This window comes from Callithrix jacchus, chromosome X (genome assembly GCF_049354715.1).
Source record: "Callithrix jacchus isolate 240 chromosome X, calJac240_pri, whole genome shotgun sequence".
Taxonomy (NCBI): domain Eukaryota; kingdom Metazoa; phylum Chordata; class Mammalia; order Primates; family Cebidae; genus Callithrix; species Callithrix jacchus.
This window is the reverse complement of record NC_133524.1, coordinates 150,220,522-150,245,741: the sequence shown is the minus strand read 5'-3', so window position 1 is coordinate 150,245,741 and position 25,220 is coordinate 150,220,522. Positions and strand designations below refer to the sequence as shown.

Here is a 25,220-nt window from a genome sequence, read left to right as displayed (position 1 = left end):
GCACACAGACACCTCAGGGATGGCGGGGCTGCCACAGGGACAGATTCCCCAGGCATGTGTGACATGTCTAGAACAGGCCAATCCATGGAGACAGAAAGCAGACTGAGACCTTGCCCATGGCCATGGGGCCTTTTGGAGGGATGAGAATGTCCTGGAAGGAGACCAAGGTGATGATTACACCGAATCACACACTTTTAAATGGTCAAAATGACAAATGAATTTGACCGGACACAAATGGTTTGAAAGAAAGTGCGGTGTCTCACACTGCAGGCGCTCCAGCTCTGACATGTGCACTTCTTTATTGTAAAAGAATAAGGCGGTCACTGGCGTGCCGAGGGCAGGACACGAGCAGCTGCCACCCTCCTCCCAGTGTGCCTGGCATGGTAGCAAGGGAGCGGGTGCCTGGGGTCCCGAGACATCGTGGGGCACACTGAGGGAGCTGAAGAGGTGAGGCCACATAGCCTCCCAGACGCTCAGCGGATCTGGTGTGAGGACAAGGTGGACAGAGGGGACAAGGAAGAGAAGGCGAGGGATGAGCAGGGGCTGGCTGCCATTCCCACCCAGGAGGGGCTCCTGGCAGCCCCAGCCTCCACAGTGTCTGGGGGCTGCTCCTCACCGTGTACTTGTCCCACTTCTTCTCCGGGTCGTAGGGCTCCCAGCGGCTGGCAGGGAAGATGTGCTTGTTCTTCTCATACCAGCTCCTCAGCACCACCTTGCCTGCATGCGACTGAGGGAGGGAGGGCACAGGGCTGCTGGCGACCTCCCCTTCCCTTGGCTTCTCCTCCCCAGCCCACGGATACCCAGCCCCCTTGCAAGGCCCCTGGCTGTACCTCATCCTTCTCCACGGTGGCGTCACTGAGCAATCGAACATCATCGTGAACGTCAAAGTTGAAGAGCGGCCCTGCAGGGGGGAAGCAGATATCCTGGCATCTGCTGCTGCCCCAGTGATGATATCCGGAGCGAGGTGCTATGGGGGTGGCTGGGCCGGGGGCACTCACCACTCTTCCCCCGTGCCTTGGTGACGATGAAGTCGTAGAAGCTGTGATGCTGGAAGCCAAGAGCAGCAAAGTGGCACCTTGATGGCTCACCTCGGCCTTTCCTCCCCACCTCCCCCTGCAGGCCAGACAGGGGCACACCTGCGCACACTACCTCTACCAGCCCGAGCCACAGCCCAGGGCGCAGCACTCACTGCAGGGCCTGGGGCTGAAGGGACTCACGTGCGGGATGATCAAGTCCTCCTTGATGTACATGAGCTGCTCCACCCCTGCGGACCTGAGGGGGGAAGGCAGGAGGGCATGGGCAAGCGGACAGCAACCCTGGAGGGAGGGGGCAGCCAGCGCAGGAGAGCCCATGCTGGGGCTGGGAGGCAGCAGCCAGCGGGCTGTGAGGGAAGCGCCATGGTTTGGGGAGCCCAGGTCTGGTGCCCAGCGTCCTCCACCTTTGGGCGAAGGAACCAAGGCAGGGCATTCCCAGCAAAGCTCTCTCCAGTTGGGAGGGATGGGAAGAGGAGCCTGACCCCTTCTTTTGGGAGCAGAGTGCCCAGCACACTTCCTCCTAGACCAGGCAGAGCCTCCCACGGCACCGCATGCACACGCACAGCTCACACCTCAGCTCGCTGAAGTCTTTCCGGAGGATCTCCAGCGCCTTCTGCAGGAACTGCTGCATGGTATTGCCCTTTCTCATCTGCATCCGGGAATCCAAGAGTTGGGAAGGGAAGGCGGAAGCATGCAGAAGGGCTCTTGAGAAGGCAGAGGCCCAGAGGGCCCTGCCAGAGACTGCAGAGGCTCAGCAGGACGCCCAGGCCTGGGCCTCACTCCCCAGAGCCTGTTATTCTCAGGATTCCCGTGGCTTCCCAAGTCAGGAAGGTCAGTTCCTTCCCAGGGAAGCTAAGGGAGGCTGGGCCCACGGTGAGCAGGAAGCAGGCTGCACGCTGCCTACCTTGACTGTCCGCCGGTGCCCAGAGCCGTCCCAGTAGCTGAAGGTGATCTCAATCTCCTCACCTACAATGCAGAGCTGCCTCTTGGTCTCCAGACCCAGGCATCCCCGCCCCAATGAGAGCAGCCTCGGAGCCCGGCGCACCACCCAGGGGACTGCGGGCTCTCACTCTTGATCTTCTCCTGCTTGGCTTCCCACTCCTGCCGCAGCTCTTCCCGAAGCCGATTCTCTTCCTCCTGGGAGGGGGCAGGTAGAGGGCTGAGGCCCAGGGCTGCTCAGGTGCACAAGGGTCTCCACCAGGGCTGAGGTTTAGGCTGGGGTCAGGGCCAGGCAGCCCCTACCTCACGGTCTCGATCAGGCAAAAAGCTTGTGTCCACATCTGGGTTCTTCCCCAGTTTTCTCTTCTTCGTGGTGATCTCTGGAACAAAAAGAAGCCAAGAATATCACAGCATTATTATGAAGATGATTTTGTGTGGCTGATGCCCAGGGTCCACCAAGCAAACTTTGAGAATTGTTGGTCTTGAAGACGAGCCTAGGGCGGGCACAGAGGCTCACACTTGTCACCCCAACACTTGGGTAGGCTGAGGCAAGAAGGTCGCTTGAGCCCAGGAGGTGGAGACCAGCATGGGCAACATAGCAAGACCTAGACTCTACTAAAATTCAAAAAAATCAGTGGGATGTGGTGACATACCTGCAGTCCCAGCTACTTGGGAGGCTGAGGTGGGAGGATTGCTTGAGCCTGGGAGATCGGGGTTGCAGTGAGCCATGATCAAACCACTGCACTCTAGCCTGAGCAACAGAATGAGACCTCTCTGCCCCCCCAAAAAAAAGACAAAAAAAGAAAAAAACAAGACAAGTCTAAACTCTTTAGCCTGCCCTGATGCTCAAGAGCAGAGATTCTAGAGCCTGGTTGCACATTCGAATCACATGGAGAGCTTTAAAAAAAATGGACATCAGGGTCCTGTGGCTGGGCCCCTAAAGGAAACCTATGGCGGGACGGAAGAGCCTACCAAGCAGTGTTTTGTCAAAGCCCCAGTGACACACAGAGAGGCTGCCAACCTTTCCCCCAGGCCTTCACTGTCCATGCCAGTAGCTCCCAAGTTCAAGACCAGCTTGGGCAACGTGGCAAGATTCTGTCTCTACAAAAAATACAAAAATACAGAGCGCCTGCAGTCCCAGCAACTCAAGTGGCTGAGGTGGGAGGGTCCCTCGAGTCCAGGAGGTCAAGGCTGAAGTGAGCTGTGATCACACCTCTGCACTGCAGCCTGGGCCACAGGGAAACAGTCTCAAAAACAACAACAGTGAAAACAGAAACACAAATCAGTAGCTCCTGCTGCACACAGCACCCAAACCGCAGCATACATAGCTGTCACCTTCCCTGACCCCTGGGTTAGCCCTGTGGGTCCTGAGCAGAGCAGCAACCCTGCGTGTCTTGAGCGCATGGTGACCTGTGACTTCCACCAGGAGAGGCACAGCACAGGTGTGTGGCACACACGGGGGCCAGGCTGGCGTCACCCTCACTCCCCAGCCATCTTGAGCTTTCCCTGACAGCAGTGTCTGACTAGTAGCTACAAATTTCTGTGGCTGTTTACATTTATGTTGAAATGAATCAAACAGAATTAACTATTCAGTGCCCCTGTCACACCAGCCACCTGCAGCCAGTGGGTACCACACTGGGTGGCACAGACTCTCACATTTCCATCATCACAGAAAACGTGGCCAGCCAGCCTGCTCTGGGCCACCTTCTCCCCTCCCTGGTCTACTATGCATGGTGCCTCCAGAGGGCAGCTTTTGGAGCCTTGCTGACAGGGCATCAGCTTTGCTGACAGCCTCTTGCATTGGTGTCCCCTCCCCAGGGGCCGTGGGTGGGGCTCCGACTCAAGCCTGCCCTCACCTTCCCTTTCCAGCTCCTCCTCATACATGGCTACCTCCTCCTCCTCCTCGGCCCCCTCTTCTTCCTCCTCCAGGGTGAAGGACAGGCTGGAGATCTTCCGCTTGGCCTCCTTCTTGCGCTCTTTCTCTCGCAGCTTCTCCAGCTTCCTAGCGAGGTGCAGGTGGCCCCATCACAAACCATGTCATTCCATGGCCCCAACCCAGCCCCTTCCTTGACCCTGAGCCACCTGTGTGCCTGGTATGAGGCCTGCCCAGCCCAGGCTGGGTCCCCAGTGCCCCAGAGGGGTCCTGCTGTCCTGGATCACTTCAAGCTCATGGGCAAGGGCTCTGTTACAAACAGCAAGCACAGAGGGCCACACAGGCCATAGGACAGAGAGGAATCGGGAGAATGCGGGCTGCTCAGGCACTGGAGCAAGGAAAGGGTCCAGGCAGGGCCACTGCATGTAGAAGGTCAGAAAGAAGACAAGCCACCAAGGCAAGACGTGAGCATGGAGCCAAAGAAGCAGGAGAGAGAAATGCAATTCGCAAGCTAGATGCTACCCCTGTCCCAAAGCAGGAGACGGGGTCCCCCAAGGTGCAAAAAGAGCCTGAGCGGCCCCGGGACCCTGTGAGCACTAGCTCCATGTTGACGGCTGTGGCGAGGGGACCCACAGCTGCAGCTCCTTGGACTGCTCCTTCTTGGCCAGCTGCTTCTCCCGCTCCTTCACCAGCGCCTCCTGCTTGGCCTTCATGTCGTTCAGGGTCACCAGACCTTCGAAGCAAGAAGACACAAGGGGCAAGGTAGTTACCGGGGCCAGCGGAGGAGTGGCCCAGGGTCTGGGTGAGGGGGGCACCCACAACCTGCTCACCCACGGTGCTGGACTTGAGCTCTGCCTCTACTGCATCGTAGTGTGCAGAGAACTTCTTGTCAATGTTGGATTTCATGATGTTCTCCTGTGAGGAGGAACAGCCACCATGAGAGCTGCCCCCACTGTGCAAACAGCAGCCTGGCCATCGGGGACCTGGGTTATAGTCCAACTCTGCCCCTGTGCTCTTTGTCGATGGAAGGTTTCATGAGACAGGGCAGGACTCTTCAAGTGTGTTTCCCTTCCATCCCTGAGCTGCTCTGGCCCTTCAGGTCTCCTGCTGGGGATCAGCACTCCCTCCGTAGCCTGAAACCATCAGCCCTACTGACCTCTGGCCTTTTTCATCCTCAGCCTTTAAGCTGAAGCTCCCAAGACCCAAGTCAAGGAGCATAAAGAGAGGGCAAAGAACAGAGTGGTTGAGGGTCCTGCCCCCTCCCTGAGTGATTTTACTCCCTCCAGGCCACAGAATGTCACCAACAGCTTCCCAGGAGGCCCATTCTCTTTGGTCCCAATCCCATCCCACTTGGTACCATGTCAAGCATTCGCTAACCAGCAACCTCCCAAGGAGGTGGCTGGCAGAGAAATACACTTTCTGCTTGCTGGGCACCCCGGCTCAGACAGTGGGGCCAGGGCTTCCCCATTTCCCAAGGCAGAAGCCTGCTCTCTCTGGGAGCCCTAAGTCCTGATGAGTGAGTCTCTCCAAAAGGATCAAGCTGAGAGCTCCTCCACGCTCCTTCCCTGACAGCCACCATGACCGGCCACTCACGGAAGCGGTGGGTGAACCGATGGCGCCCGGAGGCTCTAGCCTGCCTCAAAGGCACAAGGGGTTCTGGAAGGAGCCTCCTGGACCGCGGACTAGCCAGGCCTGGCTCGGGCCTCCCCGTGCCTCTCCCGGGGAAAGGAATCCCCCAGCTAGTGGCGTAGGCCTCAGAGAATGCCCGGCTCTGGGCCCATTTTACAGAGGAGACTGTCGCCGGCTTGCTTTTGTGCCCTGCTGGAAGTCAGCGAGCTAGGGGCCCGCGCTCCAAGGCCGCGGCCCCGGGGCTTCCAGGGCCGGAGCGTGGAGCGGGGCCGTCAGGGGACCCGGGCGGCGCGCATGCTCCGAGGCATCCCGGCCCGCACCTCCGCGATGCGCTGCTTCATCTGCTCCATCTGCTCGCGCTGCTTCTCCCTTTTCTTCATCAGGTGCATGGCGCGGCCGGCCTCGCTCGCGGCGCCCTTGTATTGAGCCATGGCGGCGGCGGCGGCGGCGGCGGCGGCGGCGGCGGCGGCGGCGGCGGCAGCCCGACCCGGTCTCGGCAGCAGCTGCGGTGGCGACGGAACAGTCAGCTGACGCCCGCGCCGTGACGTCAGCCCCCCAGAGTCGCGCGGACGCCCCGCCCCACCGCGCACCAACTGGCCCGAAGTGTGAGCGCCGCCCGCCCGCCTCGTCGGAGACCGCCCCTGACCCCGCCTGGACTCCCGCTCCAGCCCCCACCGCTTGCTACTGTGGACCCCGGAGGCTTAATCCTCCAGTCCCCCGCGCTGCCTCGACGTTAACCCGACCGGAGGCTGGGCCCCCGGTCCCTCTAATTCCTCCGGTTGACCCCAAGGCTGGGCTCCGCCCCCTCACGTCTTTGATGCTGATCCCTGCCCAATGCCGGATCCCCTGGTCCTGTTGCTGCCTTCCTGCCTGAGGCCAGGCCCTGCTCCCCGTGCATTAACCCGAAAACTGGCACCCGTCCCCCTGTTTCACTTCGAATTCCATCCAAGGCTGGCCCCTGGTCCCCTCTGCCCTCTCCCTTCAAGCCAGAGGCCAGGACCCCAGCTCTCTCTGCTTCCTCCACGTTGACACCCACCCCTGCCGCACTCCCCCCGCTTGGAGCACCGAGGGCTTGCAGTCCTTGTGCCAGCATTCACTCATTCGGTGAATTTGATCTTACGCAGGTCAATTTGGCCCCAGGGTGCTCTGGGTGAGGAATTCCTTGGTGAGTAATGCCACCTTTTACAGTCCAGAGTGAAGCTAAGCCAGAGCCCCAACCCAGGCAGCCAAAGCCCTGCTAGGTACCCAGCTTTTGGGAAGTAACTGTAAAGATCCAGAGGTTCAGGTTTCAACCGTTTTATTGGGAGGTTCTGTTTTCTGTGAAATACACTAGAGAGGGGGAAGGGGACACATTCACTTTGCAAGGTAAGGGTTTCCCACCACTAAAGGAAAGGCATGGGGCAGGGCACACGGGGGTTTGGATCCATTTTCCCACCTCCTCCTGCTTTGCTCACATTTCTTTTCTCTCAGCCAATACCAGAGAACAAAACACAAAGACAAGAAACAAAACAGCAAATCAACCTCCAACGGGCCACGCCCAAGCCTTCCCCACTCCCCAGGCTGGGCAAGGGCTGGGGCATCTCACTCTACAGCCCCCAGGCAGCACAGGAAGGCTGCAGGCTCAGAAGGGGTGGGTTGAAGTTAATAAATTAGAATAAATTAGGGGGGAGGAATGCAACTTTGTGCTGGGAGGGCCCCTTCTCTCCAACACGCAAGAGTTGGTAGGGGGAGGTGGGGCATCTCCAAAGGCCACTACAGTGGGGGTAAGAGCGGTGGGGGCAGAAGTCACCCTTTCCTCCATGTTCTTCCCAGAGCAGAAGGGGTGGGGGGAAGAGACACACACAAGGAGAGGAACCCTCTTTTCCTAGGATAAGGAAGGGCCAAGAAAGAGGATGCTAACCAACCCCCCATCTTCCAAACCATCGCTAGAGTTAAGGATTTGGTCAGTGGATCAATGAGGCGGGTGATGGGAAGGTGGTGGGGGAAGCAGAGGATGCTAGAGCCCTCGAGAACAGACAGGCAGGGGCAGCAGGGGCGGGGCAGCCGCAATCACTGCTCAGCTTCTCCAAAGACATCGTTCTGCTTGCGCTTCATGTTCTCGAAGTCAAAGGCCGTGCCAGCCATGCGTTTGTAGATGTCTTTGATGTCGTTGCAGGTTGTCTCAAAGTGTGTGGTGGCATCATAGGAGCAGGAACAGAACACCTGGAAATAGCCAGAGCCCAGGGCCCAGGGTGAATCGGGCAGGTGCCCTGGGCGGGCAGCCAGGAGCCAGGGCTGGGATAGGCTGCTTACCTGGCTCTCAGAACCGTCATCAATGGGCTCATACAAGTCACTGATAGCCACAAACCTGAGGGGCAGATGGAGGGGAGGGGACAGGCCTCACAATGGGCCATGCCCATTGTGGGTCCTTAAGCCCAGCTCCTGGGCTCCCTCCCTCTCCACCCCCAGGCTCAGCCAAGTCCCTTACTTCTGGTCAATGGGCTCCAACAGCTCCAGAGCTGGCTCCACCTCCTTTTCGGGATCCATGGTCTCCACGGTAGTGCTGGCAATGGCAATGTACTTGCCCTGGGCCGCCACGTTGTGTGCGTAGGAGATCATGCACACATAGATGTCTGGCCACAGGAAGAGCTCTGTCAACTCAGGCTGGAGGCACCAGCCGTGTGCAGAGAGGGGTTCCAGCAGCTGGACGCAAGTCTGGCCCGCCTGCCCCTCCCCAGCCCCACAGAGCAGGTAGCATCCAAGCTGTCACCTTCCCAAACGGGAAGACTCCAGTCCACCCAAACCCTAGGGATCCAACTTGTGGTGACTGCAATGTGGGTCAAATTTTTTCTTCGGAGAGATAAGGCAAGGAGCTCCGACGCTGATGGGGAGATAAAGAGCAACCTCAAAGAGAACACCCTGGAGGAAGCTGGACCGGCGCCTGGCCTACCTGACTTCCTGTTGACCTGGTTCTGGGGGATGATGATTTGGCAGGAGTTGGCGTCATTGGTGTTCTTGATGGGGTGGCTAAGAATACAGATGATGCGGATGACCTGGCCCGCCTTCCGCACACGGTCTGGGATGTAGCTGGGGTCACAGATCAGCTGCTTGCAGCGGGCCACCTGAAAAGGCACCAGAGGTCCTCACCCCTGTCATATCACTCCCCTAGGTAGTCCTGGGGCTGTACTCACAGCAAGGGCAAGCAGCTCTGGCAGACAAGGCGCTCCTCAGAGCCATCACTACTGCCCCTCCTGAATGCATGGCCCTGCCCTGCAGCTCTGAGGTGGGCCCTGACACACAGGCCGGGTGCCCGGCCCCGCCCCCCATGGGCACTGTGATCAAGAACACTTTTGCACCACAGACGTGGCATGTGGACTCTCAGACCCCTCACCAACAGACATGGCTCTGACGACTTCTGGACCCCTAGTTCCCAGCTGCAAGGCCCTTGAGGCTGCGTAGCAGCAGACCCAACAGCACAGTCAAGAAGAAGGTGGCCACACCCCACCTCAACCATGGTGACAGCAGTGCATGGGGAAGGCTCACCTCTCCCTCAGACTTCACGCCCACCACCTTGCCGTTCTCCATGATGATGTCATCCACAGGTTTGTTCAGCATATATGTCCCCCCATAGATGGCACTCAATCTGTGGTGAGAATAGCCACGGTGAGGGCCCCTCCCAGGAGAAACTGGGACCAATTCCACTGCACCCTTCCCTCCACCAAGGTGCAAAGAAGGCTGCCCCAGGCAGGCAGCAGGCAAGAGACCCCGGGATTCATCCCAGCTCTGTCACTGCTGTGAACTCTGGCCCCATCTCGACAGGCTTCTTCGTCTCTGGAGCTTCTCCCCAGAATACACTGTCAAGGGTCAGCAGCAGGTGGCATGAAGGAGGAGTGCTCCACACCCACCAAGACAGCCTGGGGGACCAGAATGAAGGTCCTCTCTGGAGGTCAGCTCCCAGCTAAGCCCTGACTCAAGGTTCCATTGCCCTGGGCCCAGTCCTGGTGCTTCCAGGAACTGAGCAAGTTGTTTGTGGAGACTTGGTTCTTCGACTCTGACTTCGATACACTGGGGTTGTGCCCCCATCAGCCAAGGATGGAGCGAAGTCAATGAAGACCAATGCTAGCAGGGAAATGCTCAAGGGGCCAGCTCCACTCCTGGCCCTAGTCCTACTCAGCCAATGCCAACTGAAAAAACCCACGTCCTCACCTTGCAAAACCCTGAGGCAGCTCACCCAGGCCGTAAAGCGGGTATAAATACGGGCTCTTGCCATACCGGGCCAGGGACTCACTGTACAACTTGATGCGGTTGATGGTCTCAAGACAGGGCTGGTCCAAGTAGCTGGGGGACAGGGGTAAGGGAAGATGCTCCAATAGCAGCACCCTTGACTCACCACCACCCAGGTACCAGGCCAGTCTTCCCACCACCCTGAATGGCCTAGGGAACATGAAGATCAAATGCAAGGGGGAAATGGAAAGGGTGATAGGTGAGCCTATGGCTGAGTACAAGAGACATGCGGGGCAGGGGAACAGCAGGCAGGTGTGGGGAGGGAGGAGGCAGGCCGGGCGAGGGGGCTGCCGCCACACCAGCTTCCCTCACTCATCAGTGCGGTAGAGCGCCAGGGCGTGGCCAGTGAAATCGATGACATCCTGGCCCAGATCAAACTTTCGGTAGACATCACGCATGCTGGTAGTCTGAGGGTCAACACCCTCAAAGGTCTTGGGGTCATTCTCATCGAAGTTTGCCACAAACACCAGGAACTTGCGGAAGCGCCGTTTCTCAAACATGCCCATCAGATCTAAGGCAGGCGGCAGGACGAGGTTCTGCACCAGCGCAGCACAAAACTCTCCTTCCCAAAGGGCAGGGCCCCACTCCCAGTGTAGCTGTTGTGGGACCTTAGCTCAACCCCTCCGCTCTTTTCAGCCTCGGTTTCCCTGCCTCTATGAAGAGGGGACTGGCCTGGATGGCTCTAAGGGCCTTCCTTGCTCGGACATTTGGGGATGTCTCGGGGATCCAGTGGAGCCCCTGCCAAAAGGTCAAGTCTTTCCAAAGGAGCCCTGTCCTCCTCCACGTCACATCCCTGCTGCGTGTAGGCCTCTCTCCTGGCAGCCATCCGTGAGGCATGGCATGGGGCAGAGAGGATACAGAGTGAAGGGCCTCTGGTTCTTCATGGGGAATGTGACTTTGGACAAGGGGGTGCCTTACTCTGGACAGCCACCCATCCCAAGGACAGTCAACTTCCCTGCCACCCCATGATTCTCTGGCTCAGGGGGCCCACACTCACTGGAAGCCAAGGCCTCAGTCTCAGTGGACGGTACTTTGTAGATCTTGCCCCCCTTGTAGACAAAGCTGCCCTCCACCACCTTGAAGTCCAGATAGCGAGTCACCTCTGTATACAGTAGCATCTTTACCAGCTGCCCTGTGGGTGTGCATGGGGCAACATCGGCACTGCTCTCTCCAGAGTCTCTGCTGGTCTGGCTGCACCTCCCCATCACCCCGACCTGCAATATGTCCTTCCTGTCCCTCACCGTTAGCCATGAGGAATTTGGGAATGAGGTCAACGTTCCAGTCTCGGCCTCGGCCCATCGACTCAGGGGGCCCCTCCAGCAACTGAAAACGCTTATACAGCTGTAAGCAGAAGAGAGACACCTCAGGGACCATCTCCTCCTGCTCCAGGCACCTGGGGAGCTTCTTCTACCCTGTGCCGCTACGTGGGAGGTGAACAGGGATGGGCCTGGGCCCAGATGTCTCACCTCCTCCAGGGGTGTGATGGAGGAGCTCTCACCCCCATAGTAGGGGTTCCGGTCCATGTGCAGCACCTTCTTCCCGTTCACAGACATGATGCCCGACAGGATGCATTCCTGGAGGGAGGGCAATACCATCCTCTCACTCCTACCTGCCTCCCTTCCTACCAGCAGCCCTGATTTGTTCCCCACCCAAACCTGATCCAGTGGACAGCTCCTTCCACCCCCTCAAACCAGCTAGTTGCCTCGCCTAAAATTGGGGTGACAGCTTCATCTGACCACCGTCTCCTTTGTAACCTTGCTGGGCAAAGGAGTCCCATCCCCCTCACAAGGTAGGCAGTGAAATAATGGAGGCTCTGAGAGAGGCAGGGCATCCAGCAGACACAGGATGGCCTTCCAGTACCCACAAGCCAATGGACATGTATCTACGCAGAGCTGCACAGAAAGGCTGTTAAAACACAATGAGGCGCAGACGAGACCTAGCTGGACTGCGAAGGACACTCGAAAGGGAGGTGAAGAAAGGCTTAGCGCAGTCCTTGAAATTGTAGGCCCCACCCTGGACTGATCTTTCTTCAAATGGCGGGAGACCCTGCTGCTGATGAGGGGCATCTGGGCTTGGACTGAGAAAGAAGAGTCTCTCTGGGGAGCGGGCCAACGGGGTTTTTGGGGAAAAGGGGAAGATAAATACCCTCACCCGTCACTGTCACTAGCCCAAGGACAAAGGCTGCAGATGCTACTCAGCCTGAGGTCTCCATAGGCAACCGGGGTGGGGTTGAGGGAATGTGCTTACTGCCCCCACCGCTGCTCCTTCTGGAACATTCCCTGGATCCCCTGGCCCCAGAAGACGAGGAGGTGGGCTGAGGGCCCACCCTGAGGAGGCCCCCTGACCCCATGTCCCTGTCCCTACCGGGATTAGCGCAAGATGGGAAGGGACGCTAAGCGGGCGATGGGTGCGGGCAACCTGCGGGAGGGGGGGAGATTCCGTGATGGGTGGGGGCGATGGGTGGGCGGGGTCGGGGCACCGGGCTTAGCTGGGGTGCATTTTCCGGCCCAGCAGGCACAGGGGTAGGAAAGATGGGAGGGTGCCGGGGGTCAGACCCGGGCAGCCAGGAAGGGGGCCCCTTCGGGAAGATGGGGTCATAGCAAAAAGCAGAGGCGACGTCGCGGGGGGAGCGGCGCGGGGAGCGGCGGGGTGGGCACGGTGCCGGCTTTTTGGAGAGCCGAGCGCATCAGATGGCAGTGACCGGAGGGTGGGCCGGCGGCCACATCATCGCGGGGGGTGGCGAGGGCAAGACACGGGGCCAAGAGCGCCTGGGGCCGCACTTACGGTGAGGCCGGTCCCCAGCACGATCACATCGTATTCCTCGTCCATGGTCAGGCCTCGGTGCCAGTGCCCGCTCGGCTCCTCCTCCTCCTTCACCGCCGCCGCCGCCGCCGCAGCACTGGACCAAAGATGGCGGCGTTTCGGTCGCCGCCTGACCCCTCCGCCTCGTCAAAGAGTCCCGCCTATTCTCGAGCCCCGCCGCGCCCGGCCAGATCCACCGTTTCCCCAGCTCGCCTCCCAGGAGACCTGCTAGGGCCCGGGCCACAGCACCAGCGCGGCTCCGAGGACGACGCTGCTCGCCGAGGGTCCAGAGAGGCGCGGGGCGGGGCGGGCGGGGCGGGCTGGCGGCCGGTACTGCGGCTAGGAAAGGATCCGTGCGCGGAGCCGCGCGCGCCCCGCCCCATCCTCCCCGCCCCGCCCCGCCCCGCGCGCGCCCGCCCAGCCCCGCGGGAGGCTCGGCGCGGTCCCGCGGCCGGGTGCGCGCCGCTGCGGCAGCCGGGGCAGCCCCCTCATGATACGAAGGCTGCCATTGTCACGACGGCCTCCCGAGTCGCCAAAGCGTAACGGGACTCGGCCCGACCGCCCCTTCCTGCCCTAAGTGGTTAGGGCCCACCCTGCTAAAGCCCCTCCAGGTCTCCGCGGATGCTTCCTCACCTCTTCCTCACCGGGCTCCATCCTCCCGCATCCCTCCAGCGAGCACGCACCTAAAGCCCAGTGCAGAAATGACCTACAAGAGGCCCAAATCGTGGCGATCCGCGTTTATTAGGAAGGAAACAACCGAGCACGCCAGGCTCCTGCCAGGCACTCCCGATGGGAACATGCCAGACAGCTGGAGATTGCACCCAGCCCACCTGGGGTGGAGGTCCCTTCCTTCTCAGGCCACAGAAATAAACCCCAGTGTACTGCTTATCATTAGCACAGCATCACCAGAAAACAATAACGACAGCAAAGCAGGTCAGACAGTTAAGTAGTACCTCCACACCCCCAAACTCAGGGAGCCCCATAACCTTAAGGAGAGAGCATTTGCTACATAAAAGCACTATCCACAGCCAGGGATGATGTAGACACAATAAATAAGGAGAAAGGGGACCCTAGAATTCATGTCCCTTACGCCTCACCGCGGCTGAGCCTGGGACATTGGTCTAGCATCTACGCAGAATTATGTACACCTTGTTGGTAGGGATGGGGGCAGCCCCAGGAAATCTCCTTAGTGGGCTGAACGGGGAGCAAGATGGGCTAAAGGGAGCTTGGGGTTCATGCTGTGGTAGGAAGAGGGACACTGTCCCACCCTCAACCCCCTCCTGGCACAGGGTCACACAATCTGGGTCAAAGAAATGGTGGGGCCCTTGTGGTCATCAAAGCGATCCATGGTCTTGAGGCTGAGGATCATGTGCAGGCCATAGGTGAAGATGAAGAGCATGAAGAGGGAGGTGAGCAGCCCCATCCATATGCCGGGGGAGAAGAAGCCGGCGCAGTCGCTGGCATAGGAGAACTGCTCGCCCATCACATTGAAAGCTTGGATCTGGCAGACACACAGACAGGGGTCAGAAAGGACCGTCGGGAGGCCCGAGCCTGTGCCCAAGCAATTCTGTGACTCTTTGGGCCTCTCCTTGCCTCTCAACCACCAGCCTTGGCTCCATGACCTGAAGCTGGGCCACCCCTGCTCCATACCTGGAAGTCCTGAAGTGTCATCTGCCAGTGGGAGGGCTGCGTGCGGGCCACAAGGAGACTGCCCTTCTTGCTCAGGCTGCTGACGTACTCGCAGTGGAAGGAGTAGATGCTGGGTCCTGTGACCTGGGAAGCATTGAAATAGGCGACGGAGCCATTGCTGTGGATTTCGAGGCGCTCCATGGTAAACCAGTGCCGGGCGGACACTGGGTAGAGGCGGCTGGCCAGAATGAACCTGGGAAAGGCGGCAGGGATGTCAGGTGAGCCGGGGAGGCGGAAGTCACAGCAGCCCACCCGCACCTCAGCCACCCCCAGGACTTACTTGAATGTTACCGTGGTACCAAAGAGTCGTTCATAGGTCAATGAGAGCCTGCAGGGCCAGAGAAAGGGGCGCACTGTGAGGCCCTGGGAGGGCCTTCAGCACCTTCGAGGAACAAGTTCCTCAGCTCTGCTCCCTACCTAAGCTGCCTCGGGTCCTTGCAACCACCTGAAGAAGCAGTGTCCCCACTTGACAGATAGGAAAACTGGGGATTTGGTCACATTCCAAGCCCAGAACAGAGCTGAAAGTCAGGACCTAGGTCCTCCTTGCCACCAGCACGGGGTTCCTTCCTCTGGTTCCCCTGGACTCAGTGCCCCTTTTGCTCCCTCTTAGGTTCACTGAGGTACCTGGGCTGGGCTTCAGGGGTGAGAGCAAACGGAAGGGCATGGTTGCCTCATAAATGGCTCAGGTAGCTGGCCTGGTATTTACCCATACACAGTCCCAGACATTTTGCTCAAGGGGGAGGTGACACATTCCCAGGTAACCTTGACATGTTAACAATGAAGGTCCCAACCAAAGACTCACGAGCATGGGGAGGCAGAGGTCTGGACAACTCCCTCCAACAGCAACCTCCTGCATCCTCATGCTGCCCAGACCCCAAAGAGACCATGGCCATCCCCACCACAACACACAGACCTGACCCTGGCTCCCTGCCCCACCTGTGACCCTCAGTGTTGGAAAGGTCACCTGTGGTGGCCCAGTCCTCCCCAGCCTAGTGCCCTTGCCTGGCAAAGGAGTCATTCCAGAAGGAGCCAGTCAGGTTGAGCTCCTGCGCCCCAAAGGTGAGGGGGGTCAGATCCTCCCACTGGTCCTTGTACGCCACAGAGAAGTTTTGGGCCCAGAACAGGATCCGGGGAGTGGTGTCATTGTAACTCACAGGAGGATGGATCACAGGTGATGCTGGCTGTTTTTGTAGCAGCTGGCGACCTAGCCCCTCAGCCACCACAGCTACATCACGGACCACCTGCAGAAACACCCAACCAGCCTTCTTTTAGCAGCCCTGGGAGACTGTCTTGCTCCAACTCAACTGTCATGTCCCCCCACAGGGCACCCTGTCCACTCTCTTAAAGTCCTACCAGCCTTTCTTCCAGGAGACTTTCCCTGATGGCCCCTAAGTCCTGATGACATTCCTAGTCCCTCAAACTTAGGATCATTTAGACTTAGTGTCCGAGTTTGCCACCCACAAGTCTACAGGACAAGACAGAAAGCTACCCCTGGAATGGGGAGGCAGGACCTGAGTGCTCATCCTACTCCTCCCCCAGAGTCAGCCCAAGGACCAGCCACTCCAGAGTCACACTACAAGGGTTCTGTGCCTGATGCCTCCCCTATGCTGGGACCCCCCGGGGGGCCTGCCTGTGGCATACATCCCCACCTCCAGGCAGACTCACCACACTGCCTCTCCCCACATGCCCTAGAGCCCCTGCCGGAAGGGCACATACCCTGGAAGGGCGGACCGCTGTGAGGGCTGCTGTATATGGGACATCTTCAGACTTGAGTGTGCTCAGGACCTGCCCAATGACCTCATCTGAGGGTCAAGAAGGAAGCAGAGACCCAGGTCATCAGGCAGCCTGCTTAAAGAAACACTCCCACCGTCTGCTTTAGAAACCTTCTAGACTAGCTGAAATTGGTGATTTGACTTTCCACTGAAGATCCTTAGGAGCAGCTGTTTCTCATCCCATCCCCCCACCCCCATTTCCAGCTTCCCTAGGGACAACTGTGGCTTCAGTAATCGACTCCCTAATGTGAAGCCCTACCTATGTGACAAGAGAAAATACATGTAGATACAGAAAACTTCCCATCTACCCACAAAAGGATCAAGACTGCCTTTCCATGGGGAGTGACTGTCCTTTATCGCAAATAGGTAAGTCCCAGAATTGTTTTTCCAAATGTCTGCAGTCTAGTAAACCCGTAACTCTAGGATGCTTGCTGCCTGCGCAGAAACTGGCTGCACAGGCTCCAGTGCAGAGGCCCCCTCTGCCGAGTGGGGTCCGACTGGACAGGGTCCTCTGCCAGGTGGTCCCTGGCTAGTCCCAGAAGCCAGCATTTCCCTGCTCCACTGCCAGCTGCCTCGAGAAGCAGGTGGGCCACCCTGGGAGTGAGGAGGCTGAGGAACTGCAGGCCAGCTCTCTCTGTGGTCCCTGCCCAAGGGCTGGATGAGGACATGCATCCTCCCTGACTCCACTCACCGTTGCCTGTGAGGACTTCCCTGGGTGCCATCAGACCAGAGCTATGGAAGACAGACAGAGCATCAGAGTCCTCAGGTGGCCTGAACCTGCACTGCCCACTACCCTTCCTCCTCCCCAGCTTCTCCTCCCCACTAACCCCATACACCAAGCCTGTACACTCTTACCTCAGTACCCCCTCCTGGAAGCCCAGCCCTCCCCCAGGCTTCACAGTCACACTCAAGTCCTGGCCACCTGCTCTGTGACAACGACCTGGCTAGGTGAGGAGGCTCCCTACCTGCAGGGCTCACATCTGCCTCATCTCTGGAGGCCCAGCTCAGTTTTAGGCACCAAGTCCTGAGTCACAGAAAAGGCCCTCTGTAGAGAGCCAGAGTAGCCCACTCGCTCCGCGGGGATCAGCAGCAAGGCTGCTGCGAACTTTGGGTGAACTCCAGAGAAGTGAAACCATAATAGGGGAATGTGTATGTCTCAGAGAAGTGGAGATGGATATAGAGAAAGATAACCAGCTTTTACTGACCTTGCTGCAACATAGTTAACTGAAGTGTGAGAATTATAACCACAGGCTGTTCTAAGTAACTGCACTCCCTCTGCTGTGTGCTTTGTAAACATATAAGATAAAGTACTCTGAGGCAGGTGGGGGCCAAAGAGACTGACATCGTCATCTCTCGGACCGCCTGGCCCAGCTCTCTATGTTATGTTTGTCTTTGTGTCTTTCTTTATCCCCTGCTGTTCCCTCTTAGGTCTTTGAACCCTTGTGCAGTATGGGATGCAGCATGGGCCAGAGCCCTCCCCACCTCTTCTGGCCACACTGGGCACCTTCTGGAAGGGCTGTGAGGGGTGGGGAGTACTAGCATATTTGGCTGAATGGTGCTACCACATGCCATGCCCAGATTCTTGCTGCTGTCTGGGACCTGAAGCTGGTGGCTGGGCCATGTGGGCAGTACCTGGCCAGGTAGGGCAGGCGGATGAGCAGCAGGGCGGGGAGGCTGGCATTGAGCTTCAGCTCCTGCAGGGTGGCCAGGTCCACATGCAAGGGGCTGGCCCCAAGCTTCTCCTGCAGGTAAGTGGTCAGAGTGCTGACTGCATACCAATCAACGGCAGGAAGCACCAGTGAGGAAGGGGCCAGTTCCAGGGCATTCTGGGGCAGGGAAAAAGCAAAAGGTGAGTTAGCCAGGGGCCAGTGGGCCTGGGCCAGCCCCCAAAGCTCTCTAGCAGCTCTCCTCTGGCAAGCCACATCCACAAAGCCGCACCAAGAAAATGGCCCATACCCCAGCCCCTGACATTCAGGCCCTAGGCCTTTACCCCGAAGCCAGCATTTCTGCTCCATAAGGATAAAGGTTTCAATTGGTGTTTTTTTTTCTTTTTTTTGCCCAGAAGAGGAGACTCAGACCCAAGTAACCCTGATAGGAGGTAAGAGTACAGCAGTTCTTTTTTTTTTTTTTTGGAGACAGAGTCTCACTCTGTCCCCCAGGCTGGAGTGCAGTGGTGCCATCTCAACTCACTGCAACCTCCGCCTCCTGGGTTCAAGCAATTCTCCTGCCTCAGGCTCCTGAGCAGGTGGGATTACAGGCATGAACCACCACGCCTGGCTAATTTTTGTATTTTTAGTAGAGAGGAGGGTTTCACCATGTTGGTCAGGCTGGTCTCAAACTCCTGATCTTGTGATCCACCTGCCTCAGCCTCCCAAAGTGCTAGGATTACAAATGTGAGCCACCGTGCCTGGCCAAGAGTACAGTTCTTATAATGTTGAGAAGGAGCAGAATGTCCTTCTAGGAGAGGACTCTTACCTCTAGGTTAGAAAAGGCGCTGTCCTGCTTGTTTCCAAACACACCACCATATGCTGTGAAATCCTCAACGCTCAGCTAATAGGGAAACAGGGGAGACATCTCAGGAAGTTTGGTAAGGAACAGGGGCCCAGGCCAGGGCCAGCAAAGTCTCACTTCTCACTAAGAGTCAGGTTCAGTGTGGTGGAGTGGGGCAGGCAGCGGTCATGGGTGGGGAGATCTGCAGGCAGCTGACTGTGGTAACCTCAGGAGTAGGAGTCAGCTGCCTTGCCCGCCCTACAGACAAGAGGAACTGTGGAAGGAACAGGGAAGCTTAGGGGAGAGGGCTGGGGCAGCCAAGAGCATTTGTGGCAGGCCTCCCAGCCAGAGAAAAGGAGAGCCGGCTATGTCCAGTCTGGACAGGACCCTCACTTCACCTGCTTTTGGTGGAAGCAAAGAGACGTGAGGATCTCAGAACACGCTTGAGGAAGCACTGAAGTCTTCTGAGCTCTTAGGACTACAGTGGCCCTGACCCCCTCCCTTTCCTCTACAGCCTACAGGTGTCCTTTGTGCTTTTGCTCCTGCTCTCCACTCCAAGCCCTGGCTTCCTCTGGCTTTTCCCAGTTAGGCCTGGAGGAGATTCTAATCAGCTTCCCTGGCCTCACTGTTTGGTATACTCGTCCAGCCTCCCCTCCCTTGTGGGCAGGACTGTCCTGCTGTTCAGCCGTCTGGGCTCTCAGTCTGAAAGGCTGAACTGCGGGTGGCTTCTGGGATTTTCTTAAATCAAGAGCGCATACCACTCCCTGCTCCACATTACCCAGAACTGCAACTCACCTCCACCTCCTGGCCTACAGGGTCCTACCTCATCACCTGGCCACCTGAAAACCATCTCCTCCGTCTCCCGTCTCCCCCGTCCCCCCTTCCCCCACCCCTCACTCACTGTGCTCCAGCCACACTGGCTGTTCCTTGAGCTCCCAATGAGCACACCTTGCCCAGGGCCCTTGCATTTGCTGTTCCAGGAATGTCCTTCTCCAAGCGGCTCCCTCCCTCCATTAAGATCTCTGCTCAGATCTTCTCAGTGATGCCTGGCCTGACCATCCTTATCTAAAACAGCATCCCAGTCACTCTGTCCCCTTAGCCTGCTTCCTTCCCTAAAGAGTAGAAGACTGACATCGTTATCATATAGCAATTTAGTATTTACTGGTCACCCTAAAGAGATTGTCGGTTTCCTGAGGGTGGGGGCCTGGGTTCTTCTGCTCACTGCTATATCCCCAACACTTCACAATACCTGACACATAGTAGGCTTTCCACATTGGGCCAATGAATGAATGACTGAATGCCCTAAGAATGGGGAATTCTGGCTAGATGTTTTATGTGCATTAGAAGAATTCCCCCTCACAGGCTGGGCTCGGTGGCTCACACCTGTGATCCCAGCATTTTGGGAGGCTGAAGCAGGTGGATCACGAGGTCAGGAGTTCAAGACAGGCCTGGCCAAGACAGTGAAACTTCATCTCTACTAAAAATACAAAAAATTAGCCGGACATGGTGACAGGTGCCTGTAATCCCAGCTACTCAGGAGGCTGAAGCAGAGAACTGCTTGAACCCTGGAGTGGGAGGTTGCAGTGAGTCGAGATCTTCCCACTGCACTCCAGCCTGGGCGACAGAGCGAGACTCTGTCTTGGAAAAACCAACAACAAAAAAAGAATTCCCCTTTACTGCCTCCAGTGGCTGGTCACATGGTGGAACTAGGACTCAGTGCCATCTGAATGTATTATTTACCTCCTCCTGACACGACTTCAGGCCACCACTATCTGCCCACACCGGAACCAAGGGAGAGTACAAGGGCAATGAGCTACACAGGCCGCCAACAAGGAAGGGCCAAGCAGAGACTTGCTAGCCTTGAATCATCTCATAGTCTACATGCCTGCTTTGGCGGCAAAGATCCTGAATGGGAGGGAAAACCGCAGGCAGGTTATGAGCTCCAATTGAGAGGGAGGTCTGACAGACTCAGGCTGGAATCAAAGTCCTGTCTATCAACTGCGGAACTTCCGTGAAACATTGTATCTCCAGAAACGTTACTTTCCTTGGTAGTGAAACCCAGACAATGACATCAGTGTAGCACAGTGCCTACAAAGCACTAAACAGGTGATCATTTTGCAATGATCATTATCATGATTATCACAGTTAGAATTACAACTCTGTCACCCATTCGCTGAATGACCTTGGGCAAGTCGCTTAACCAGCGTCCATCTTCTCATCTGTAAACACACAGGGATGATAATCCCCACCCAGCATATTGGACTAAGTCAGACAGCAAAAGTGCTTGGTATTCAGTAGCTGCCTGGCCTCTGGCCCCTGGCTTCCTCAAATCAAGCTGGTGTCATTTCTGAGGCTGTCGACATGCTCACTGAAGCGTTTCCTACAGGCCTTTCCATGAGACGAGTCACACCTCCCTACAGTAGGGACAAGGTCACTGAAGCTTCCCTTGTGGAATGGGCGTCAGTGTCATGGGGGGAGGGGGACTGCCTGCCTCCGGATGACGGGGCAGAGCGGGCTGGGGCGGGCGCACCTTGTCCTGCAGAAACAGTAGCACGTTCCGGGGCCCCAGCTCCAGGGCGGGATCTAAGTAGGTAGAGAGCTGCAAGTCGCTGGTGATGTGGCCCTCGTGAGTGTCGGTCGCGGGGGCCCACAAATCCCTGGCAGGGGACAGAAAAGGTGCTGTCAGATGGCGGCGCACGGCTCCAGACTCGAAGCCCATGGTTTGAAGCATGTGGACTGGAGCTCTGTCGCCGGCAGACTCGCTGCGAGGCCCCGAGCAAGGAACAGTCCTCCTGTGAGCCTGGCCACCCCTCGCCGAGGACAAGCCCGGAGTCGGGCGAGGGCGCCTCAGCCGCCACAGTGCATCCCACCCCGGCCGGCTCACCGGTCACTGGACCACAGCACAAGCGGGACCTGCTGCTCCGCCGCTGCCGCCGTCAACAACAAGAACACCGGCAGCCACGGCATCCGCCAGAACACCGAGGCGCACCGCAGCCCCGTCCGCACTCGAGCCGTCGCCGTCGCCGCGGCCGCCATCATAGTCTCAGCCTCCACCGCCTCAGCTGCCGCGACAGCCGCGGATCAGGTGACTACTGCCACCGCCCTAGCCCCGCCTCGCACCTCCATTGGCCCAAGTGCGGGCCTGCCCCCGAGGGCCGAAGGTAATTGGACCAAGTGCACGCCACTCGTGGCCATTCCTTCTCACTGGTTGGCTGTACGTGTCTCCAGGCGCTCACGCTCCGAGTGGGAAAGGACTTGGGGCCCAGCTACACAGGCTAGGACTAGGACTGGACAAGAGGGGCAGGGAGGCTCCGCGGAATCGTGCGCCCACCCGACGCGTTTGCCCATCCGTTTTTATTTTGTTGCTGTTGTTGTTCTCTTCTTTTTTCTTTTTCTTTTTTTTCTTAGGGACGGAGTCTCCCTATGTTGTCCAGGACCCCCCGGGCTCCGGAGAAGTGGGACTACAGGCGCACATCACCTAACCCGGCCAATCCCTGTTTTAATCTTTTTCCTTAAAAACGCAAACGTGGTTTCTTTTTCCTGCAGATGAAACCTCCCTGATACAGGTGAGAGGCGAGTGTAATCCCTTAAAATGAGGAGAGAAGCGGGCCCAGGATACCAGCTGGGGGAACACTGGCACGCACTTTAGGCCGAAGCAGAAGGTCCAGAAAAGACATCGTACAAGGACCAACCAAAGACGAAGGGGAAAACCCAGAACGAAGCATGGCTTCAAAGACACCCTAAGGGCCGGACGCGGTGGTTCACGCCTGTAATCCCAGCACTTTGGGAGGCCGAAGTGGGTGGATCACATGAGATCAGGAGTTCGAGACCAGCCTGGCCAACATGGTGAAACCTCATCTCTACTAAAAATACAAAAATTACCTGGGTGTGGTGCCCAGCGCCTGTAACCCCAGCTACTTGGGCAAGAGAATCGCTTAAACCCAGGAGGCAGAGGTTGCACTGAACCGAGACCACACCACTGCATTCCAGCCTGGGCAACAGAGCAAGGCTCTGTCTCAAAAAAATTAAAAATAAAAAATTGGCACCATCTAAGAAACTATAAAATGTTTATGACTTTTTTTTTTTTTTTTTTGAGACGGAGTTTTGCTCTTGTTACCCAGGCTGGAGTGCAATTGCATGATCTCGGCTCACCGCAACCTCCGCCTCCTGGGTTCAGGCAATTCTCCTGCCTCAGCCTCCCGAGTAGCTGGGATTACAGGCACGCGCCACCATGCCCAGCTAATTTTTATATTTTTAGTAGAGACGGGGTTTCACCATGTTGGCCAGGATGGTCTCGATCTCTTGACCTCGTGATCCACCCGCCTCGGCCTCCCAAAGTGCTGGGATTATACAGGCTTGAGCCACCGCGCCCGGCCATGTTTATGACTTTTAACCAAGCAGTTAGGAATACATTCAACAGAAATATTCAGCTAAGCACAAGATAAACATACACAAATGTGCCCTTGTAGTTATGAAAACTTCGGAACTTGTGATTAGACACTGCGCCACTGCCCTGCCATATCTACCCCTCGAACACAGGGATGCTTGTGACTCGAACCAGAAGGCTGCGGAAGAAAACCACCGTCCCCAAGGTGTGGCATTTCACTGGCATATCTAGGGCTTTGGTCTGCATCCAAAGCCCTAGATATGAGGGAGCAGGAGGATCTAGGTGCTTGTCCTGGACCAGCCAGTGCAGTGCACGAAGGCACAGCAGAAGGAGGCAAGAACTAGTGCTGGAACCAGCACACCATTGACTTCATGACTCCAGCTCAGCCCTGTTGTCTGAACACAGCCCCATGTAGCTAACACCAGGATGGTCTCGATCTCTAGACCTTGTGATCCACCTGCCTCAGCCTCCCAAAGTGCTGGGATTATAGGCGTGAGCCACCGTGCCCGGCCAGTTTGTGCGTTTTTTAAAATTTGTTTTTTTTTAAACGATATTTTAAAAAATGAATAAAATTAAAAAAGATTGTATTCATGGGCTGGGTACAGTGGCTCACGCCTGTAATCGCAGCACTTTGGGAGGCCGAGGCAGGTGGATCACCTGAGGTCTAAAGTTCAAGACTAGCCTGACCAACACAGTGAAACCCCATCTCTAATAAAAATACAAAAATTATCTGGGTGTGGTGGCATGTGCTGTAATCTCAGCTACTTAGGAGGGTGAGGCAGGGGAATCACTTGAATCTGGGAAGTGGAGGTTGCAGTGAGCCAATCGCACCATTGCACTCCAGTCTGGGTGACAAAGTGAGACTGTCTCAAAAAGAAAAAAAAAGGGGGGGGGGGCACGGTGGCTCTCGCCTGTAATCCCAGCACTTTGGGAGGCCGAGGTGGGTGGATCATGAGGTCGGGAGACGGAGACCATCCTTGCCAACATCGTTAAAACCTGTCTCCATTAAAAATACAAAAAAAATTAGCTGGGCGTGGTGGTGCACGCCTGTAGTCCCAGCTACTCGGGAGGCTGAGGCAGGAGAATTGCTTGAACCCAGGAGGCGGAGATTGCAGTGAGCTGAGATCTCGCCACTGCAGTACAGCCTGAGTGACACTGCGAGACTCCACCTAAAAAAAAAAAAAGGTTGTGGTCATGTGGTCATGATTGTCACATGAGACTATGACTAGGATGGTGGCAGTTGAGCGGGAGGGAGGAAGTGGGTCTGATGTGATACAGTTGAAGAACATTGTAGCTCTTAGGTCTGCTGAGTTGGGGACTAGGAGATGAGGTCACTTGGGGGCTCATTAAGTTTAGGGTATTTAGGGGACCCCCCCCAAGTGGCCATTTCCAGGCCTGAACTAGCCAAGGTGAGAGGTTTTCACTGGAGCTTCACTGTATCCCAGGAAAGCATGGGTGGGGTGCATAATCCTAGCACTTTAGGAGGCCAAGGCGGGTAGATCACCTGAGGTCAGGGCTTCAAGACTAGCTTGCCCAACATGGCAAAACCCCATTTCTACTAAAAATACAAAAATTAGCCAATTATGGTGGTGGGTGCCTGTATTCGGGAGGCTAACACAGGAGAATCACTTGAATGGGGTGGGCAGGGGGTGGAGGGTTGCAGTGAGCCTAGATCAGGCCATTGCACTCCAGCCTGCAGAAAAAAAAAAAGAAGGAAGGAAAGGAAGGAAGGAAGGAAGGAGAAAGAAGGAAGGAAGGAAACAAATAGAAGAAAGAAAGAAAAAGAAAGAAAGCCTATCATGTTTCTGTTACCATTGTTACATAGTTTCAAAAGTCTTCCTGTGGGATGTGGAATGCAATCTTGCCTTGGCCAGCACTCTGTTGCTGAGCTGTTCCCATCCTTAGGGAAAAAACTTACTTGAGGCTGCTTTTACTCTTCCCTGTGTTGCCAGGGGCCCTTGAGGCTTCCTGAAGCACCTGCTATGGGCCAGGCATCCAGATTCTGCCCTCGAAGTTCACAGTCTAGCCTAGAGGACATGCAGGACAGCAGGTGATGATACAGGGTCAAGAATGTTCCAAAGGTTGAGACATTGGGCTAGGAGGGATGTGCGGAGTATGGCGCCCATGACATCTAAACTGAGCCACCAAAGGTTCACAGCACCAATGAGCGCCTTCTGTCCAGGGACTTCATCTTTAGGATAAAAGTGTTTCTTCATTGAAATCCCAGCCAGGCATGGTGGCTCATGCCTGTAATCCCAGAACTTTGGGAGGCCGAGGCAGGCGGATCACGAGGTCCAGAGATCAAGACCAGCCTGGCTAACATGGTGAAAATCCATCTCTAC

General features: G+C 57.0%; 3 protein-coding genes across 4 annotated transcripts; all 3 read right to left on the bottom strand.

The window, feature by feature from the left end:
• Positions 1-238: 238 nt before the first annotated feature.
• On the bottom strand, positions 239-6,007 carry FAM50A (family with sequence similarity 50 member A). Its single transcript, XM_035288116.3, has 13 exons — positions 5,796-6,007; positions 4,677-4,761; positions 4,480-4,579; positions 3,830-3,975; positions 2,277-2,353; positions 2,105-2,171; positions 1,939-2,000; positions 1,607-1,683; positions 1,218-1,272; positions 999-1,047; positions 831-901; positions 617-727; positions 239-482 (listed from the first exon to the last, which is right to left on the bottom strand). Exons 1-13 carry the CDS (start codon positions 5,904-5,906, stop codon positions 474-476), a joined length of 1,020 nt encoding a protein of 339 aa, XP_035144007.1. The 5' UTR covers positions 5,907-6,007; the 3' UTR covers positions 239-473.
• A 748-nt stretch (positions 6,008-6,755) lies between these two features.
• GDI1 (GDP dissociation inhibitor 1) lies at positions 6,756-12,650 on the bottom strand. The gene is made up of 11 exons (XM_008990105.4): positions 12,523-12,650; positions 11,205-11,312; positions 10,980-11,079; positions 10,736-10,870; positions 10,051-10,249; positions 9,661-9,792; positions 8,998-9,097; positions 8,405-8,576; positions 7,943-8,087; positions 7,768-7,822; positions 6,756-7,677 (listed from the first exon to the last, which is right to left on the bottom strand). The coding sequence occupies exons 1-11, from the start codon at positions 12,565-12,567 to the stop codon at positions 7,525-7,527; spliced, it is 1,344 nt and encodes a 447-aa protein (XP_008988353.1). The 5' UTR covers positions 12,568-12,650; the 3' UTR covers positions 6,756-7,524.
• Positions 12,651-13,262: 612 nt separating this feature from the next.
• ATP6AP1 (ATPase H+ transporting accessory protein 1) lies at positions 13,263-21,555 on the bottom strand. 2 transcript variants are annotated; one of them, XM_002807923.6, is made up of 10 exons: positions 21,376-21,555; positions 21,022-21,148; positions 18,477-18,551; positions 17,634-17,827; positions 16,693-16,733; positions 15,946-16,031; positions 15,232-15,470; positions 14,510-14,557; positions 14,191-14,422; positions 13,263-14,041 (listed from the first exon to the last, which is right to left on the bottom strand). In XM_002807923.6, exons 1-10 carry the CDS (start codon positions 21,528-21,530, stop codon positions 13,832-13,834), a joined length of 1,407 nt encoding a protein of 468 aa, XP_002807969.3. In that variant the 5' UTR covers positions 21,531-21,555; the 3' UTR covers positions 13,263-13,831. The 2 variants fall into 2 exon arrangements, with proteins under 2 accessions (XP_002807969.3, XP_035144006.1); XM_035288115.2 differs by lacking the exon at positions 18,477-18,551.
• Between the last annotated feature and the right edge of the window lie 3,665 nt (positions 21,556-25,220).

Coding starts and splice junctions, on each gene's coding strand:
- FAM50A (XM_035288116.3), bottom strand. CDS start 5,906: ATGGCTCAATACAAGGGCGCCGCGAGCGAGGCCGGCCGCGCCATGCAC. Junction 1,684..1,938: donor GGCACCGGCGGACAGTCAAG/GTAGGCAGCGTG, acceptor TCCCGGATGCAG/ATGAGAAAGGGCAATACCAT. Junction 902..998: donor CAAGGCACGGGGGAAGAGTG/GTGAGTGCCCCC, acceptor TCCCCCCTGCAG/GGCCGCTCTTCAACTTTGAC.
- GDI1 (XM_008990105.4), bottom strand. CDS start 12,567: ATGGACGAGGAATACGATGTGATCGTGCTGGGGACCGGCCTCACC. Junction 10,871..10,979: donor CAAATTCCTCATGGCTAACG/GTGAGGGACAGG, acceptor GCACACCCACAG/GGCAGCTGGTAAAGATGCTA. Junction 9,793..10,050: donor GCGCTCTACCGCACTGATGA/GTGAGGGAAGCT, acceptor CCTGTCCCCCAG/CTACTTGGACCAGCCCTGTC.
- ATP6AP1 (XM_002807923.6), bottom strand. CDS start 21,530: ATGATGGCGGCCGCGGCGACGGCGACGGCTCGAGTGCGGACGGGGCTG. Junction 21,149..21,375: donor GTGCTGTGGTCCAGTGACCG/GTGAGCCGGCCG, acceptor GTCCCCTGCCAG/GGATTTGTGGGCCCCCGCGA. Junction 14,423..14,509: donor GGTACCACGGTAACATTCAA/GTAAGTCCTGGG, acceptor CGCCTTTCCCAG/GTTCATTCTGGCCAGCCGCC.